The sequence below is a fragment of the Phyllobates terribilis genome, unplaced genomic scaffold, assembly GCF_046119375.1.
Source record: "Phyllobates terribilis strain yellow unplaced genomic scaffold, ASM4611937v1 Scaffold_5__5_contigs__length_657084704, whole genome shotgun sequence".
NCBI lineage: Eukaryota > Metazoa > Chordata > Amphibia > Anura > Dendrobatidae > Phyllobates > Phyllobates terribilis.
The window spans coordinates 148229719-148245971 of record NW_027362765.1 but is presented as its reverse complement, the minus strand read 5'-3'; the positions used below and the strand labels follow the sequence as shown (position 1 = coordinate 148245971).

The 16253-nt window shown below is 46.2% G+C and overlaps 1 protein-coding gene and 1 long non-coding RNA gene across 10 annotated transcripts in view; one reads left to right on the top strand and one right to left on the bottom strand.

The window, feature by feature from the left end:
- Positions 1-16253, bottom strand: part of TANC2 (tetratricopeptide repeat, ankyrin repeat and coiled-coil containing 2) — a 483567-nt gene that overhangs the window by 50678 nt on the left and 416636 nt on the right. For all 9 annotated transcript variants that reach the window (XM_073683149.1, XM_073683148.1, XM_073683153.1 and 6 more), the window contains 2 exons: positions 5405-5556; positions 4443-4611 (listed from right to left, as the gene is read on the bottom strand). In XM_073683149.1, the coding sequence (XP_073539250.1) occupies positions 4443-4611; positions 5405-5556 (321 nt within the window). The remainder of the gene's footprint in view (positions 1-4442; positions 4612-5404; positions 5557-16253) is intronic.
- LOC141272433 (uncharacterized) overlaps positions 1-16253 on the top strand; it is a 66944-nt gene that overhangs the window by 24656 nt on the left and 26035 nt on the right. The gene's annotated exons all lie outside the window — the stretch shown is intronic.

The following is a 16253-nucleotide window of genomic DNA, read 5'->3' as shown; positions in this document are numbered from 1 at the left end:
TGCATGTGCCATGAATGGGTTAACTCTTGAGATTCCAACCGAAGGTCTCAGCGCCAATGATACATGACTATAACCACCACCTAATACAGAGATCCAACCACACGCCCCAAATCTTCTCCTACACAGAAATCAGACCCAGCCTCACAGATTCCACAGCAAATTTCTCCCTAAAGAAAACATGACGCTGCACACCTTCCAGGTTCAAGACTGATCATCTCCCTTTCCTACAATTAGGAATATAGACAATTGTTTCTATAGAAAATGTGCTTTTTCCGTGCATAGAGACATCGCGTCTGACATCTTTTCCAGCTCCAATGGGTTAAAATAAAATTTTCCTCTATGATTGCAAAATAAAAAGAAAATTATAATAGCTGGGCGTACAAATTAATCTCATGCCTATTTAAGTGTGACAATGTACGTAAATTAGCCTCATGAATATGTAAATGTGCGTTGCCTGGTGTCGCGCATGGGGTACGTCTACAACTGGGGAACAGCAGGAAGGAACAGGACAAGCCTGAAAATCACCGGGAACATTTAATGGTCCAGAGGAATTATGACAATGACGGCTTCATGAACAGAACGCTATGCCTACAAGACGTGTCAATAGGAGAGGGGTCATGAGCATTGTAAAATCAAGAGAAAAGTGAAACCATATAGGATGCAGCCATTGCTTTACAAGCAGTAAGCGTCCGTATAAGATTTGTTTTTGATTTTTTTTTTCCTTACATTTTTATACTGAGAAGTGTAGAGCAAAATAAGTTTTCTACCTGGAGGCTATAAACAAGCAAGCCAAGTGTTAAGATGACTTTTTAGGGCTGGGTTCACATCTGTGCTCTAGAACACACAAATCAGAACTAATGTCAAAAACAGATCCATGGCATATCTGAAGCGGAAGCAAAAGGACCCCAATGATAATTATGGATCACTCAGTGGTTCATACCTTTTAATGGCTAACTGAAAAGATCGTAACAAATTGAAAGGTTTCGAGACTACTCAGATGAATTCTGATTGTCACACAGTAAAATAAAATAGAATAGATCTACCTGTGGCCAAACATTTGTGTATCCCTGATCAGAGCATCATGGACAAGAAATTACTGGCACTAGAGTTCTAGCCCTCTTCCTCTATGAAGAGACAATTTGTATTAAAAGGTAACTTCAAATCTCAGAGAGGCAGAAAAATTTGGGAGTACAAACTTATGACAACCTTTGACACAGGAATGAGTGTGTAGCATGGATTTATGTCTTTCTACATCAACTAAGGAATGTGCTCCTCAGACCATTTAGGGGCATCACAACCACGGACCAGACCTCAATCACAGGACAATAAAACTTTCACACTCCTTACCTATGAACTGTTCCAATATTTACAGCCACAACTGCTTCTCCCCTTCCCATACTGATAGTTCTGCTTTATGTCACGTGTCTTATCTATTGCATTATTCCTGTGTCCTGTTGTGCATGAATATGTGACTCTTCAGATTTTGTGTTATTTTATGCCTGATGAAGAACGCATCTTTAAGGATCCCCGTGTCAGTTTTTAGAACAGAGAGAGAAAAAACAAAACGTGTTTTTCCATTCTAAAAACGGATACATAACGGAACACAAACGGACCCCCCTACTAATCAATGGGGTCCTTCAGCTTCCCTTTGCATCAGTTACACAACTGATTCATTTTGGACATAAATTCCATATGCTTGTTCTAGAATGAAACAGACAGATCTAGGTGTGTACTCTTATTTTTACACAAGTTTAAGACTGATTGCACAGCAGAAGTTTAAGGTCTTGCGATATGAAGATAACAAGCTCTGCGCTGTGCTCCACTACCTTTATCAGTGCCATACACATGAATGGAGTAGCAAGGTGCATAATGCAGTTACTTACAACAATTTTTGGCTACAGTTTTGCAGCCAGGGGAAAAAAAGGGAAACAAGTCCAACGTTCTAGTGACGGACAAGGGTGCCAGCAATGTGATCCACACTTACCTATTATATCATCTATGCCTACTTGATACAATTAGAAATACAACCATAAGGTGCTAGTTAGCCAAACCATTAATAGCAGATCCGGATCAGTTTTCCATAAACTTCCATGTTAAAAAAACGGATCCAGCAGAGATCAGTTTTTGAAAAACGGACTAAAAAGTTATGTCTGCACAACTTTTTAGCCAACGGATTGCTGCTGGATCCATTTCAACGGATCATTACTGGACATGTGAACATAGCCTTACTAGGCTGCATGCTCTAGTTTTTGTAAAAACAGCAGGAGATTGTCACTAGAAGGTTATTAAAACCTGTTGCCATGTAGACCTCCATATTCATGAGCTTCGCATAACCCCACCAACGATTGGCAGCTTTTTTGCCTATGCACAGTGTACACAGAAAGCTGCCAATCGGTGATGTGGGCAGAGTTACACAGGCTCAGAATTCAGAGAACCGCTAGATCTGCAGCAGATAAATCAATGATTTTATCAAAACTGCAATAAGCAGCCCAGTAAGTGATACATAGCTGGAATTAAGAGTTTCTTCCCCTATATCATGCTGTTTTCAGAAAAAGTAGCAAAACTTAGTGACAGCCCCCATAAATATTAGATAGTCATCAGCACAACGATCATTTAATAACAGACAGCCACCTTCCCTGAATACTCCGTACAGGAATGTGCGGCTCAGCCGTGGGCTCTGTGTTCTGTACGAGAAAGCTGTATGTCTCCTACAGCAGTGGCTTATTTTGCGAAAATTGAAAAAAAAATTAAAAAAATTGGCTTTTGGAAGTCCAGCAGGCCAGATCCTTCTCCTTCTGGCATCATCTATCACGAAAGATTTGGGGGTTCAGTACATAACCACACAAAATAATAAGGGTGCCTGTATATGTAGTTGTATGCCGCACCTCTAACAACTGTACGGCAAAACCTCATGGGACTATACCGCAATTCACCAGAGTATTCGCTACATGCATGGACACCCTAAGGGAAGCTTGATGATGGATTCAAGCTGGGGCAAGAATTTATGTTACTGTACTGTACAAGCTGAAAACTGGATACAACTAGAAAAAAAACAAAAGTAACCATATATCAGAGAAGTTAAAGTTTACAATCTAATTAGAGAATAGAAGTGAGATGTGATAACATTTTAATGATGCAGGCGCGATTAAAATTCAGGAGATGCCTGCATGTTTACACTGTGGATAAAGAGAGCTTTGACAACAAATTTCCATAGAGATGAGCCTCACACTGCACTGGATAGTCTTTACACTATGTACAGGACGGTCTGTTGCAACATTTATCTATCAAGTCATGCCTCCTAATGAAGCCCAGTGTGGTGAAACGCGCGTCGAGGTGCTTGTGCGCCTCCCCTCCTAGTGCGTCATTTCCCTGGTGCACTGCATGCACATGGGGTCAGTAATGGGGCGGCACACAGCTGGCTTAGTATTGCACTGAAAACTGCTTAAGATAGAAGGGTTCCACAATTTTATCAATTATTATGGTGCACCTCCCACTTAAAGGGGGTGGTCAGGCTACGGTATTAATGAATGATTCTTGGGATAGGTCACCATTATCAGCTCAGTGGGAGTCTGACACACAACAATTCCATCAATCAGCTGTTACCAGCTCTGCCATTGGATGCAAACCATGAACAGCACAGCTGCATACATCATGTAGAGGCCGTTCCTGGGTACTGCAGGTCAGCTCCTAATGATATGAATGACCAAGCTGAAGGACTGTAGTGTCAAATATGGATTAAAATATGTATGGTTGGCTACATCATCAACAAAATGATAATGCGCTAGATGATTATTTCTTCAATGGTTGTTCAAACGTCAACCTACTTTTATTTAATATGTAAGGCCTTGAAAAAATAAAAAAATGGGAAGAAACGTCTGCTTACACAAACATCTGCAATGGTTTCATCATATATATTGTGTCGGGAGCAAAAGCGAATGCACTGCGATACGGGAATAAGAAAGAAAACCTGGGGCACCACAGAGCATATCCAGAAAGGTAAGAGAATGCGAGGGTCACAAGGAAAACAGTTAACCTAAGGAGAAAGAAAGGGTAGGAGAAACTGTATTGTGCCTTTCCCTGTGTACAAAAGGGGTTACTCGCAGACCCCGCGGCCCTCTGGTAGAGAGAAATCAATCGTGTATTGTAGATCTCTTTCTGCCTTACAAGTCAGGACTCGGTGGGACCGCTCACAGCGAGATGGGCCGTATGTGTGAAGACTGTTAATGTCGGATGAAGATGCAATGTGCAGGGACTAAGGTCATAGAAAGGGCTGGTGAATAACTACTAGTTCAGAGCCAGCTAAGCGCTTTGTAAAATAAGAGGACAGGAAACAGGATCCAGCGCCACAAATCAATATAAGCGATGGAAATAGTGCTGTAGTCTACAGCCGCTCAGAGCAGCTCGGCACATGATGCCCTGCGTTCGTATGAAGGTCCACTCACCAATAATGCCGCTGTCCCTGCTCTCCAGGGTGGAGGTGGGGCTGTAGTCCTTCGTGGGGACGGCGTTGCTGGGGGGTGGAAGGGTGGAGCATGGGCTGCTGGCCGGTGGAGAGGCTGTACTGCTGGTTAAGGTGGAACATGGACTAATCCGCTGGGTTACTGCCGAGCCCTGGGTAGGAGGCAAAAATGTCACCATTCTTAGTGATTATGGAAAGTCACGAGCTATAGCATACTGTCACAACTAAAAGTGCAATAGCTTTGGAAAGATCTGGATTTCTTCACATAGGATAATCGTACAACCATGATTCTCAGTACTAGTAATGTCACCAAGTACCTGGGTAACACCACATTACACAAAAGATTTACCAAATCCCTGACAAATGATTCCAAATTCTGGATCTGAAGAACATTTCCATCAGGATATCCTCAGCTACTAGCAAGGACACCTCATTCTGCCAGCCAGCAATTCCTTGACTATTGGTCTACATCACCACAATTGACATTTACTAAATGTAATAATGATAACAGAACTGATGAAGATGATAAAGGTTTCACAGTACAAATAGATCTGACTTGATGAGGCTGGTGAACTCACTAAGAAAATCCATGTCAGAATGGCTGTGTAAAGCATTTTGAAAGTACAATGTAAACTCCGCCCACCTAGCCCGATTGCCATTTCCTCAACCTCTCTCCTGCCTGCTGCTGCTAAGATCTCACACTGCTCAGTACAAGCTGCAGCTGCCACTCAGGCTGTGCAGGCAGAGGCTGAATACACTTAGACTCATGAGCTCTATCACTGGTTAGTTGGACATGGATATACAAGGTAAGTACACCAGTCTCATAAGATTTAATATCTATTTAACTATGTATGCAGTTTGTATTGTGAAATCTGGTGACTGATCTGGTTTAACAATAGTTTAATCATCAATCTAAACCATTATCACTAGATCCATCCCGCTCACCTGGTTTTCTTCTTGTCCCTCCATGCTGTACTGGGGACCAGCAGCTTGGACCTCGCTGACTTTTTCACCCAGGAGGAAGCCCAGTCGGGTCATGAGGGTGTTGGCAGCCTCATCAACAGATGGAGGAGGGCCCAATACAGACTCCTCTTCCCCTATAAAGAACAACATAGACAGTATTGATTAGTCTTGATCAGTGCAGGAACCTTAATGATAAGATTTACATTGTGTTAAAGGAAGAAATGAAGATGGGGCGCTCGAAAAATATGTGCAAATGAGGATGAGCTGGTCACATACTGTACATCATCACATTATATAAGGTAAAGAGAACAGATCCCCATTTTATCAATGGCATCTGATTAATGTGCTCCGGGGGGTAAGTACATAGATATATTTTATGTGGGACACTTTAAAGGGCATATCCAGGACTTTAAAAAAAAGGCATGTAGTTGCTAACAGAGGCAATTACCTGCCTATTGTACCCGAAGCCGGTCATTGAGCGATCCTGTCGGAGATTCAGCTGCTCCTTGTCAACAGAGGAGGGCACTTTTTTTTTTTGATGCAAAGAAAGATGAAGTTTACTAGGTATTTTGTTCCATAAATAATAATTGTCTTTTACAAGTTTTCGGGGGGAAGTTGTATTCTAACATAAAGCGGTACATTTCCATAGGCTTAAGTGTGTACATTTTGGTGAAGGAAAAAAAGGTTTACTCCTCTGTACCTCCCCAGAGAGTTTCCCGGTGGGCCCCGCCCCCTGCTGCAGAGGAGAGGGGGAGAAGAGAACAAAAAAATATGCTGCGGTTTTAAGGGGCATGGGCCCTTTAAAAGCGCAGGCACAGTGTATGCAGGGACGCGCGCACGCAGCGTTCATTACCTGAACCACCGCGGCGCACGTCCCAGTGAAGCAGCTGAAGCTGCGTGTCTCCCTTCGCCGGCCGGCGTATGACGTCATCGTCATGCGCCTGCTGTGAAGGAGGCGTGCAACTCAGGAGTAGGAGGACACCGCACGGGAGCGCAGGAAGGTAAGAGGTGTGTGTGTGTGTGTGTGTGTGTGTGTGTAATGGTCTGGACCCACTGGCTGGACACACAAGGCGGGGGCCAGCTGGACACACAAGGGGGGGCCCAGCTGGACACACAAGGGGGGGCCCAGCTGGACACACAAGGGGGGGCCCAGCTGGACACACAAGGGGGGGCCCAGCTGGACAGACACACAAGGGGGGGCCCGGCTGGACAGACACACAAGGGGGGGCCCAGCTGGACAGACACACAAGGGGGTAGCCTGGCTGGACACACAAGGGGGGATCCTGGCTGGACACACAGGGGGGGAACCCTGGCTGGACACACAAGGGGCAACCCTGGCTGGACACACAAGGGGGGCCCAGCTGGACACACAAGGGGGTAGGCTGGCTGGACACACAAGGGGGTAGGCTGGCTGGACACACAATGGGGGTAGGCTGGCTGGACACACAATGGGGGAACCCTGGCTGGACACACAATGGGGGAACCCTGGCTGGACACACAATGGGGGAACCCTGGCTGGACACACAAGGGGGGAACCCTGGCTGGACACACAAGGGGGGAACCCTGGCTGGACACACAAGGGGGGAACCCTGGCTGGACACACAAGGGGGAACCTTGGCTGGACACACATGGGGGGAACCCTGGCTGGACACACAAGGGGGGAGCCCTGGCTGGACACACAAGGGGGGAACCCTGGCTGGACACACAAGGTGGAAACCCTGGCTGGACACACAAGGGAGGAACCCTGGCTGGACACACAAGGGGGGAACCCTGGCTGGACACACAAGGGGGGAACCCTGGCTGGACACACAAGGGGGGAACCCTGGCTGGACACACAAGGGGGGAACCCTGGCTGGACACACAAGGGGGGAACCCTGGCTGGACACACAAGGGGGGGCCCTGGCTGGACACATGGAGGCCAGGATGGATATATGGGGGGCAGGCTGGACACATGGAGGCCAGGATGGATATATGGGGGGCAGGATGGATATATGGGGGGCAGGCTGGACACTTGGAGGCCAGGATGGATATATGGGGGGCAGGGTGGACATATGGAGGACAGGATGGATATATGGGGGGGCAGGCTGGACACATGGAGGCCAGGATGGATATATAGGGGGGCAGGCTGGACACATGGAGGCCAGGATGGATATATGGGGGGCAGGCTGGACTCATGGAGACCAGGATGGATATATGGGGGGGGGGCAGGCTGGACTCATGGAGACCAGGATGGATATATGGGAGGGGGGCAGGCTGGACACATGGAGGCCAGGATGGATATATGGAGGCCAGGATGTTTATATGGGGGGGGGACAGTCTGGACACATGGGGGGCCAGGATGGATATGTGGGGGGGCGGGCTCGATACACGTGGGCTAGCATAAATATATGGAGGGGCACGCTGGATATATGGGGGGTGTCAGGATGGATATATGCAGGGGGTAAGGGCAGTATGGATATATGAGGGCGGAGGCTGGACACATGGAGGCCAGGATGGATATGTAGGGGGAGCATGCTGGACACATGGAGGCCAGGATGGATATATGGGCGGGGCAGGCTGGACACATGGAGCACAGGATGGATATGTAGAGGGGCAGGCTGGACACATGGGAGTCCAGGATGGATATATGGGGGGGGGGGTGTCAGGATGGATATATGCAGGAGGGAAGGGCAGGATGGATATATGGGGGGAGGCTGGATACATGGGGGCCAGGATGGATATGTAGGGGGCAGGCTGGACACATGGAGGATATATGGGGGGGATATATGGGGGGGCAGGCTGGAAACATGGAGGCAAGGATGGATATGTGGGGGGGCAGGCTGGCCACATGGGGGAGGCTAGGATGGGTATATGGGAGGGGGCAGGCTCGATACACGTGTGCTAGGATAAATATATGGAGGGGTCACACTGGACAAATGGGGGCCAGAAGGGACATATGGGGGTGCCTGGCTAGACAAGGGACTTAATTACTGTTTGGGGGCCAGATTGAGGAACATGCTTTATTAGTTTATGGTGGCCAGTGGGGAACATTATTACTTTAGATTCCAATTATTATTATTACATTATTACTTCTATAATATAATTTACTTTTTAGGAAATTGTTTTCCATGGGATGGGACAAAAGAGGGGTCCTGTTACTGTGCTGGACGGCACTATGTTGCTTTTTTTCTTCAACTGGTATAGTGTAGAAGTCGGGGGGAAAAGTGGGAATATTCTCTAGAAGAGATCAGTTATTGGTAACTGTGTGTTATTTTCTGCAGAGATGATTCCTGTCTGGAAGAAGTGATGGCTGTCTGTGCCAGATGAAGAAGAAAAGCGAAGATGAAGGACTTCACCTAGAAACATCACTGGTGAGTCAGTGTATTACATGTACACTTAAGGCCCCGTCACACTAAGCGATATCGCTAGCGAGATCGCTGCTGTGTCACGGTTTTGGTGACTCACCAGCGACCTCACCAGCGATGTCGCTATGTGTGACACTTTGCAACGATCAGGCCCCTGCTGTGAGGTCGCTGATCGTTGCAAAGTGTCCTGGACCATTTTTTGGTCGTTGGCCTCCCGCTGGCCAGCACACATCGCTGTGTGTGACCAGCGGGACCAACGATCTGGCTGGTAACCATGGTAAATATCGGGTTACTAGGGGCACGCGCGCACTTAGTAACCCGCTGTTTACCATAGATACCACTCTGCTACGGTGAGCGGAGGCTCCAGCACACCGTAGCAGAGTGGTATCCATGGTAAACAGCGGGTTACTAGGGGCACACGCGCACTTAGTAACCCGATGTTTACCATAGTTACCAGCCTGCTCCTGCTTGCAGCAGGCTGGTAACGGGAGCAGGACATCGTGGAACGATTCTTTCCACGATATCGCTGCTCCCCTCATCGCTGGTGAGCCTGCCTGTTTGACAGCTCACCAGCGATGTATTAGCGATGCAGCAACGATCCCTGACAGGTCATATCGTTGTCGGGATCGCTGCTGCATCGCTTAGTGTGACGGGGCCTTTACACTACACACGTGGTCAAAATTGTTGGTACCCCTCGTTTAATGAAAGAAAACCCACAATGGTCACAGAAATAACTTGAATCTGATAAATTACAAATTTTTGAAAATGAACAAATGAAAGTCAGACATTGCTTTTCTGCTTCCACAGAATTAAAAAAAAATTAAACTCATGAAATAGGCCTGGACAGAAATGATGGTTTTCTTCTTAACTTAATATTTTGTTGAACCTTTTGAGGCAATCACTGCAATCAGACGATTCCTGTAACTGTCAATGAGACTTCTGCACCTCTCGACAGCCATTTTGGCCCACTTGTCATGAGCAAACTGCTCCAGTTGTCTCGTGTGTGTAGGTTGCCTTTTCCAGACGGCATGTTTCAGCTCTTTCCAGAGATGTTCAATAGGACTTAGGTCAGAGCTCATGGAAGCCACTTCAGAATAGTCCAAGGTTTTCCTCTTCGCCATTCTTGGGTGTTTTTAGCTGTGTGTTTTGGGTCATTATCCTTGTCCAAGACCATGACTTGCGACTGAGACCAAGCTTTCTGACATTGGGCAGTACATTTCTCTCTTGAATCCCTTGATAGTCTTGAGATTTCATTGTACCCTGCACAGATTCAAGACACCTTGTGCCAGATGCAGCAAAGCAGCCCCAGAACATAACAGCCTCCCCCATGTTTCACAGTAGGGACAGTGTTCTTTTCTTGATATGCTTCATTTTTCCGTCTGTGAACATAAAGCTGATGTGCCTTGCCAAAAACTTCCATTTTTGTCTCATCTGTTCATAGTACATTCTCCCAGAAGCTTTGTGGCTTGTCAACATGTAGTTTGGCAAATTCCAGTCTGGCTTTTTTATTATTTATTTTTTTCAACAATGGTGTTCTCCTTGGTCATCTCCCATGAAGTCCACTTTCGATCAAACAACGACGGATGGTGCGATCTGACACTGGTGTTCCTTGAGCTTGAAGTTCACCTTTAATCTCTTTAGAAGTTTTCCTGGACTCTTTCGTTACCATTCATATTATCCGTCTCTTTGATTTGTCATCAATTTTCCTCCTGCGGCCACGTCCAGGGAGGTTGGCTACAGTCCCATGGATCTTAAATTTCTGAATAATATGTGCACCTGTAGTCACAGGAACATCAAGCTGCTTGGAGATGGTCTTATAACCTTTACCTTTAACATGCTTTTCTATCATTTTCTTTCTAATCTCCTGAAACAACTCTTTCCTTTGCTTCCTCTGGTCCATGTTGAGTGTGGTACACACCATGTCACCAAACAACACAGTGAGTATCTGTAGCCCTATATACAAGCCCACTGATTGATTACAAGATTGTAGACACCTGGGGTGCTAATTAGTGGGCACAACTTGATTTAACATGTCCCTTTTGTCTCATTATTTTCAGGGGTACCATCATTTCTGTCCAGGCCGATTTCATGAGTTTATTTTTTTAAAAATTCAGTGGAAGCAGAAAAGCAATGTCTGACTTTCATTTGTTCATTTTCATAGATTTTTAATTTATTAATACTTTTGTCAGATTCAAGTTATTTCTGTGACCATTGTGGGTTTTTCTTTCATTAAACGAGGGGTACCAACAATTCTGACCACGTGTGTATATAGTATATACAGAGCTCCTGTGTATGTCACTGGTGATCACTGTATTACGTATACACTATATACAGAGCTTCTGTGTATAATGTCACTGGTGACCACTGTATTACCTGTACACTATATACAGAGCTCCAGTGTATAATGTCACTGGTGATCACTGTATTACCTGTACACTGACCCTATATACAGAGCTCCTGTGTATAATGTCACTGGTGATCCCTGTATTACCTGTACACTATATACAGACCTCCTGTGTATAATGTCACTGGTGACCACTGTATTACCTGTACACTATATACAGAGCTCCTGTGTATAATGTCACTGGTGACCACTGTATTACCTGTACACTATATACAGAGCTCCTGTGTATAATGTCACTGGTGACCACTGTATTACCTGTACACTATATACAGAGCTCCAGTGTATAATGTCACTGGTGATCGCTGTATTACCTGTACACTGACACTATATATAGAGCTCCTGTGTATAATGTCACTGGTGATCCCTGTATTACCTGTACACTGACACTATATACAGAGCTCCAGTGTATAATGTCACTGGTGATCACTGTATTACCTGTACACTGTACACTATATACAGAGCTCCTGTGTATAATGTCACTGGTGATCCCTGTATTACCTGTACACTGACACTATATACAGAGCTCCTGTGTATAATGTCGCTGGTGGTAATAACAGTGTTGTTAGTATTGTGGTTTGTATTCATGATCAGTATTGTAGTATTTGGTCACTTTGGGGTGGTAATATGTGGTCTGGTCATGGTGTGGCCGTATTTGTTCCTTGTATGTGGTATTATTCGGTCACTATGTGGTGGTAACATGTGATCTAGTCATGGTGTGGCGATATTTGTCCCTTTTGTATGTGGTATTATTGGTGTTGATATAGTGAACTGGGTTGTGTATGGCGGTCATTTTGTTCTTGCTGATATTAACTAGGAAAAAATTTTTTTCCATTAGGCCACAGCCCCACCATTAGTATTTGGTTAGTATTTTTTCTCAGGAGTCGCTGCCAAAACAAGGAGTGAGAGATAAATGCAGAATTGGTGACTTGTTTCTATTCTACCTTTTCTCTGATTGTTTCTCACCTGGTTTTGGCTCCCACTCCTGAGAACAAATACTGACCAAATACTGATAGTGGGGCCGTGACCTTAGAGATTAAATACTTGGACTAGAGTGGCAGAGATGCACTTACAGGGGTTCTCTGGTGAAAAGAAGTAATCACCTCTCTACAGGATTAGTGATAATATTGATTGGTGGGGGTCTGACTGCTGGGACACAATCGGCAGAATGTGAAGCTTTTTTCCCCCATTAGACTGGAGTGGCATGTGAGATGCGACCACTGATCCATTCATTCCCTCAGTGACTGTGAGCGCTGCTCTTTTTTGGAAGCCCCCAAGAGAATGAATGAGGTTGCAGTCAGATGTCCCACCTGTCGCTGCATTTTAAAATGGGGATAAGTGTCCTGTCAGGGATAAGCGTTTCCCATTTTTCCGATCGGTGCAGTTTCCAATGTTCGGACCCAAACGATCAATAAGTGATCACCGATCCTGTGGATCCCATGGATCAGTGATAACTAGTGTTGAGCGATGCCTTCCGATATCAGGAAATATCGGATCGGATTGGATGGGGCCGATACTCAGAAAGTATCGGATATCGCCGATTCCGATACCGGAAACCAATGCAAGTCAATGGGACACAAATATCAGAATGAAAATAAACCCTTTCTTTCCTTGTAGGTTAATTCTACATGAAGGAAAACAACTAAGAATAATGTAGAATGTATTGGGGGAGGTGGTTGCCCAAATCGATGGGAACAGTGCTCACAGTGAAACATGAAAAGCCGGCAATTCAGCAGCGGCATACACAGGTACCCGACAATTTAGAACAGAAAGATTAGAGCTTCACACATAGATTAGATAGATAGAAACATGTCAGTCACATATATAAGAAGTACAGAGACAGTGTTGCTTACTGTACTTGTCATTTAGTGTTAAAATAAAGGATTTCTTAAAAAAAAATTGGCGTGGGGTTCCCCGTAATTTTAGTCTCTAGCGGAGGTTAAGCAGATGGCTGGGGCAGGTGTTTGAAGCCTGGGAAGGGGGTAATACCCACGGAGCTTCCCAGACTACTTATATCAGCCCCCAGCTGAATACCTAGCCTTTACTAGCTATTAAAATGGGGACCCCCCCCAAAAAATGACGTGGGGTCCCCCCTATTTTAATAGCTAGCAAAGGCTAGGCAGACAGCTGGGGGCTGATATTAATAGCCCAGGAAGGGTGCCATGAATATTGGCCCCCTCCCAGGTTAGAAATACCAGCCGTCAGCCGCCCCAGAAATGGCGCATCCATAGGATGCGCCAATTCTGGCACCTAGCCTCGCTCTTCCCACTGCCCTGTAGCGGTGGCAGTGGGGTAATAGGGCTGGGGTTGATGTCAGATTATAATGCCAGCTGACATCAAGCCCAGGTTAGTAATGGAGAGGCGTCTATAAGACACCCCCATTACTAACCCCATAGTCAAAGTTAAAAAAAAAACACAAACACCCAGAATAAAGTCCTTTAATTGAAATAAAGACACAATTCTTTATTGTTCTAAATGAAACCATACTTACCATCACGCCCATTCCAGCTGAAGCCAACGATCTCCTGCAATAAAAGTAAAATAATAAAGCAACATCATCCTTACCTTCACATGGTACCCAGGACGGCTCCAGCTCTGATACATTCACATGACAGGCTGGATCGCAGCAGAAAGCTGCCATCCTGCCTGTCATGCCGCAGGCAGACACTGAGAAGCGCAGGCATGCTTGCGCTCCTCAGTGTCTGGCTGTGACAGCATCCAGATGAGCCGACAATGAACTCAGCTCACCTCATGCACGTCACTGACAGCGTGGGAGAATTCTCCTGCGCATGCGGTGAGCGTGAGAGACTCGGCTCATCTGGATGCCGTCACAGCCTGACACTGAGGAGCACAAGCATGCCTGCGCTTCTCAGTGTCTGCCTGCGGCATGACAGGCTGGATGGCAGCTTTCTGCTGCGATCCAGCCTGTCATCTCGATGTAGCAGAGCTGGAGCTGTCCTGGGAACCATCGAAAGGTAAGGATGATGTTGGTTTATTATTTTTCTTTTATTGCAGAAGATCGTTGGCTTCAGCTGGAATGGGCGTGATGGTAGGTATGGTTTAATTTAGAACAATAAAGAATTGTGTGTTTATTTCAATTAAAGGACTTTTTTCTGGGTGTTGTGTTTTTTTAAATACTTTACTAGAAATTCATGGCGGTCATGTCTAATAGTGGCGTGACCCCATGAATTTCGGGCTTAGGGCCAGCTGATAATACCAAGCTGGCCCTAACCCCTTTATTACCCAGTGAGCCACCGCACCAGGGCCCTGGATGAGTTGGGTACAGCGCCAGAAGATGGCGCTTCTATGAACGCGCCATTTTGTGGGGTGGCTGCGGACTGCAATTTGCAGCGGGGGGGGGGCAGAAAGCTTGGGCCTCCCTGCGCTGCAGATTCCAGCCTCCAGCTGCCTAGATGTACCTGGCTGGACACAAAAATAGGGCGAAGCCCCACGTTTTTGTTTTTTAATTATTTCAAGAACTAAATGAAATAATTATGAAAAAAGGGGCTTCCCTATATTGCTGTGTCCGGAGAGGTACAAATAGGCAGCTGGTGGTTGGGGGCAGCCTGTTCCTGCCTGCTGTACCTGGCTGGAAACAAATATAGTGCGAAGCCCCACGTCAATTTTTTTAAAATTATTTCATGAATTTCCTGAAATAATTAAAAAAAAATTGATGTGGGGCTTCGCACTATATTTGTGTCCAGCCAGGTACAGCAGGCAGGAACGGGCTGCCCCCAACCACCAGCTGCCTATTTGTACCTGGTTGGACACAACAATATAGGGAAGCCCTTTTTTTCTTAATTATTTCATGAATTTCATGAAATAATTAAAAAAAAATATACGTGGGGCTTCGCCCTATTTTTGTGTCCAGCCAGGTACAACTAGGCAGCAGGGGGCTGGAATCCGCAGCGCAGGGAGGCCCCCCCCCCCCCCCCCCCGCTGCAAATTGCAGTCCGCAGCCGCCCCGGAAAATGGCGCGTTCATAGAAGTGCCATCTTCTGGCGCTGTACCCAACTCATCCAGGGCCCTGGTGCGGTGGCTCACTGGGTAATGTAGGGGTTAGGGCCAGCTTGGCATTATCACCTGGCCCTAAGCCCGAAATTCATGGGGTCACGCCAATATTAGACATGACCGCCATGAATTTCTAGTAAAGTATTTAAGAAAACACAATACCCAGAATAAAGTCCTTTAATTGAAATAAACACACAATTCTTTATTGTTCTAAATTAAACCATACCTACCATCACACCCATTCCAGCTGAAGCCAACGATCTCCTGCAATAAAAGTAAAATAATAAACCAACATCATCCTTACCTTTCGATGGTTCCCAGGACAGCTCCAGCTCTGCTACATCGAGATGACAGGCTGGATCGCAGCAGAAAGCTGCCATCCAGCCTGTCATCCCGCAGACACTGAGAAGCGCAGGCATGCTTGCGCTCCTCAGTGTCAGGCTGTGACGGCATCCAGATGAGCCGAGTCTCTCACGCTCACCGCATGCGCAGGAGAATTCTCCCACGCTGTCAGTGACGTGCATGAGGTGAGCTGAGTTCATTGTCGGCTCATCTGAATGCCGTCACAGACAGACACTGAGGAGCGCAAGCATGCCTGTGCTTCTCAGTGTCTGCGGCATGACAGGCTGGATGACAGCTTTCTGCTGCGATCCAGCCTGTCATGTGAATGTAGCAGAACTGAAGCCGTCCTGGGAACCATGGAAATGTAAGGATGATGTTGCTTTATTATTTTACTTTTATTGCAGGAGATCGTTGGCTTCAGCTGGAATGGGCGTGACGGTAAGTATGGTTTAATTTAGAACAATAAAGAATTGTGTGTTTATTTCAATTAAAGGACTTTATTCTGGGTGTTTGTGTTTTTTTTTAACTTTGACTATGGGGTTAGTAATGGGGGTGTCTTATAGACGCCTCTCCATTACTAATCTGGGCTTGATGTCAGCTGGCATTATAAGCTGACATCAACCCCAGCCCTATTACCCCACTGCCACCGCTACAGGGCAGTGGAAAGAGCGAGGCTAAGTGCCAGAATTGGCACATCCTATGGATGCGCCTTTTCTGGGGCGGCTAACGGCTG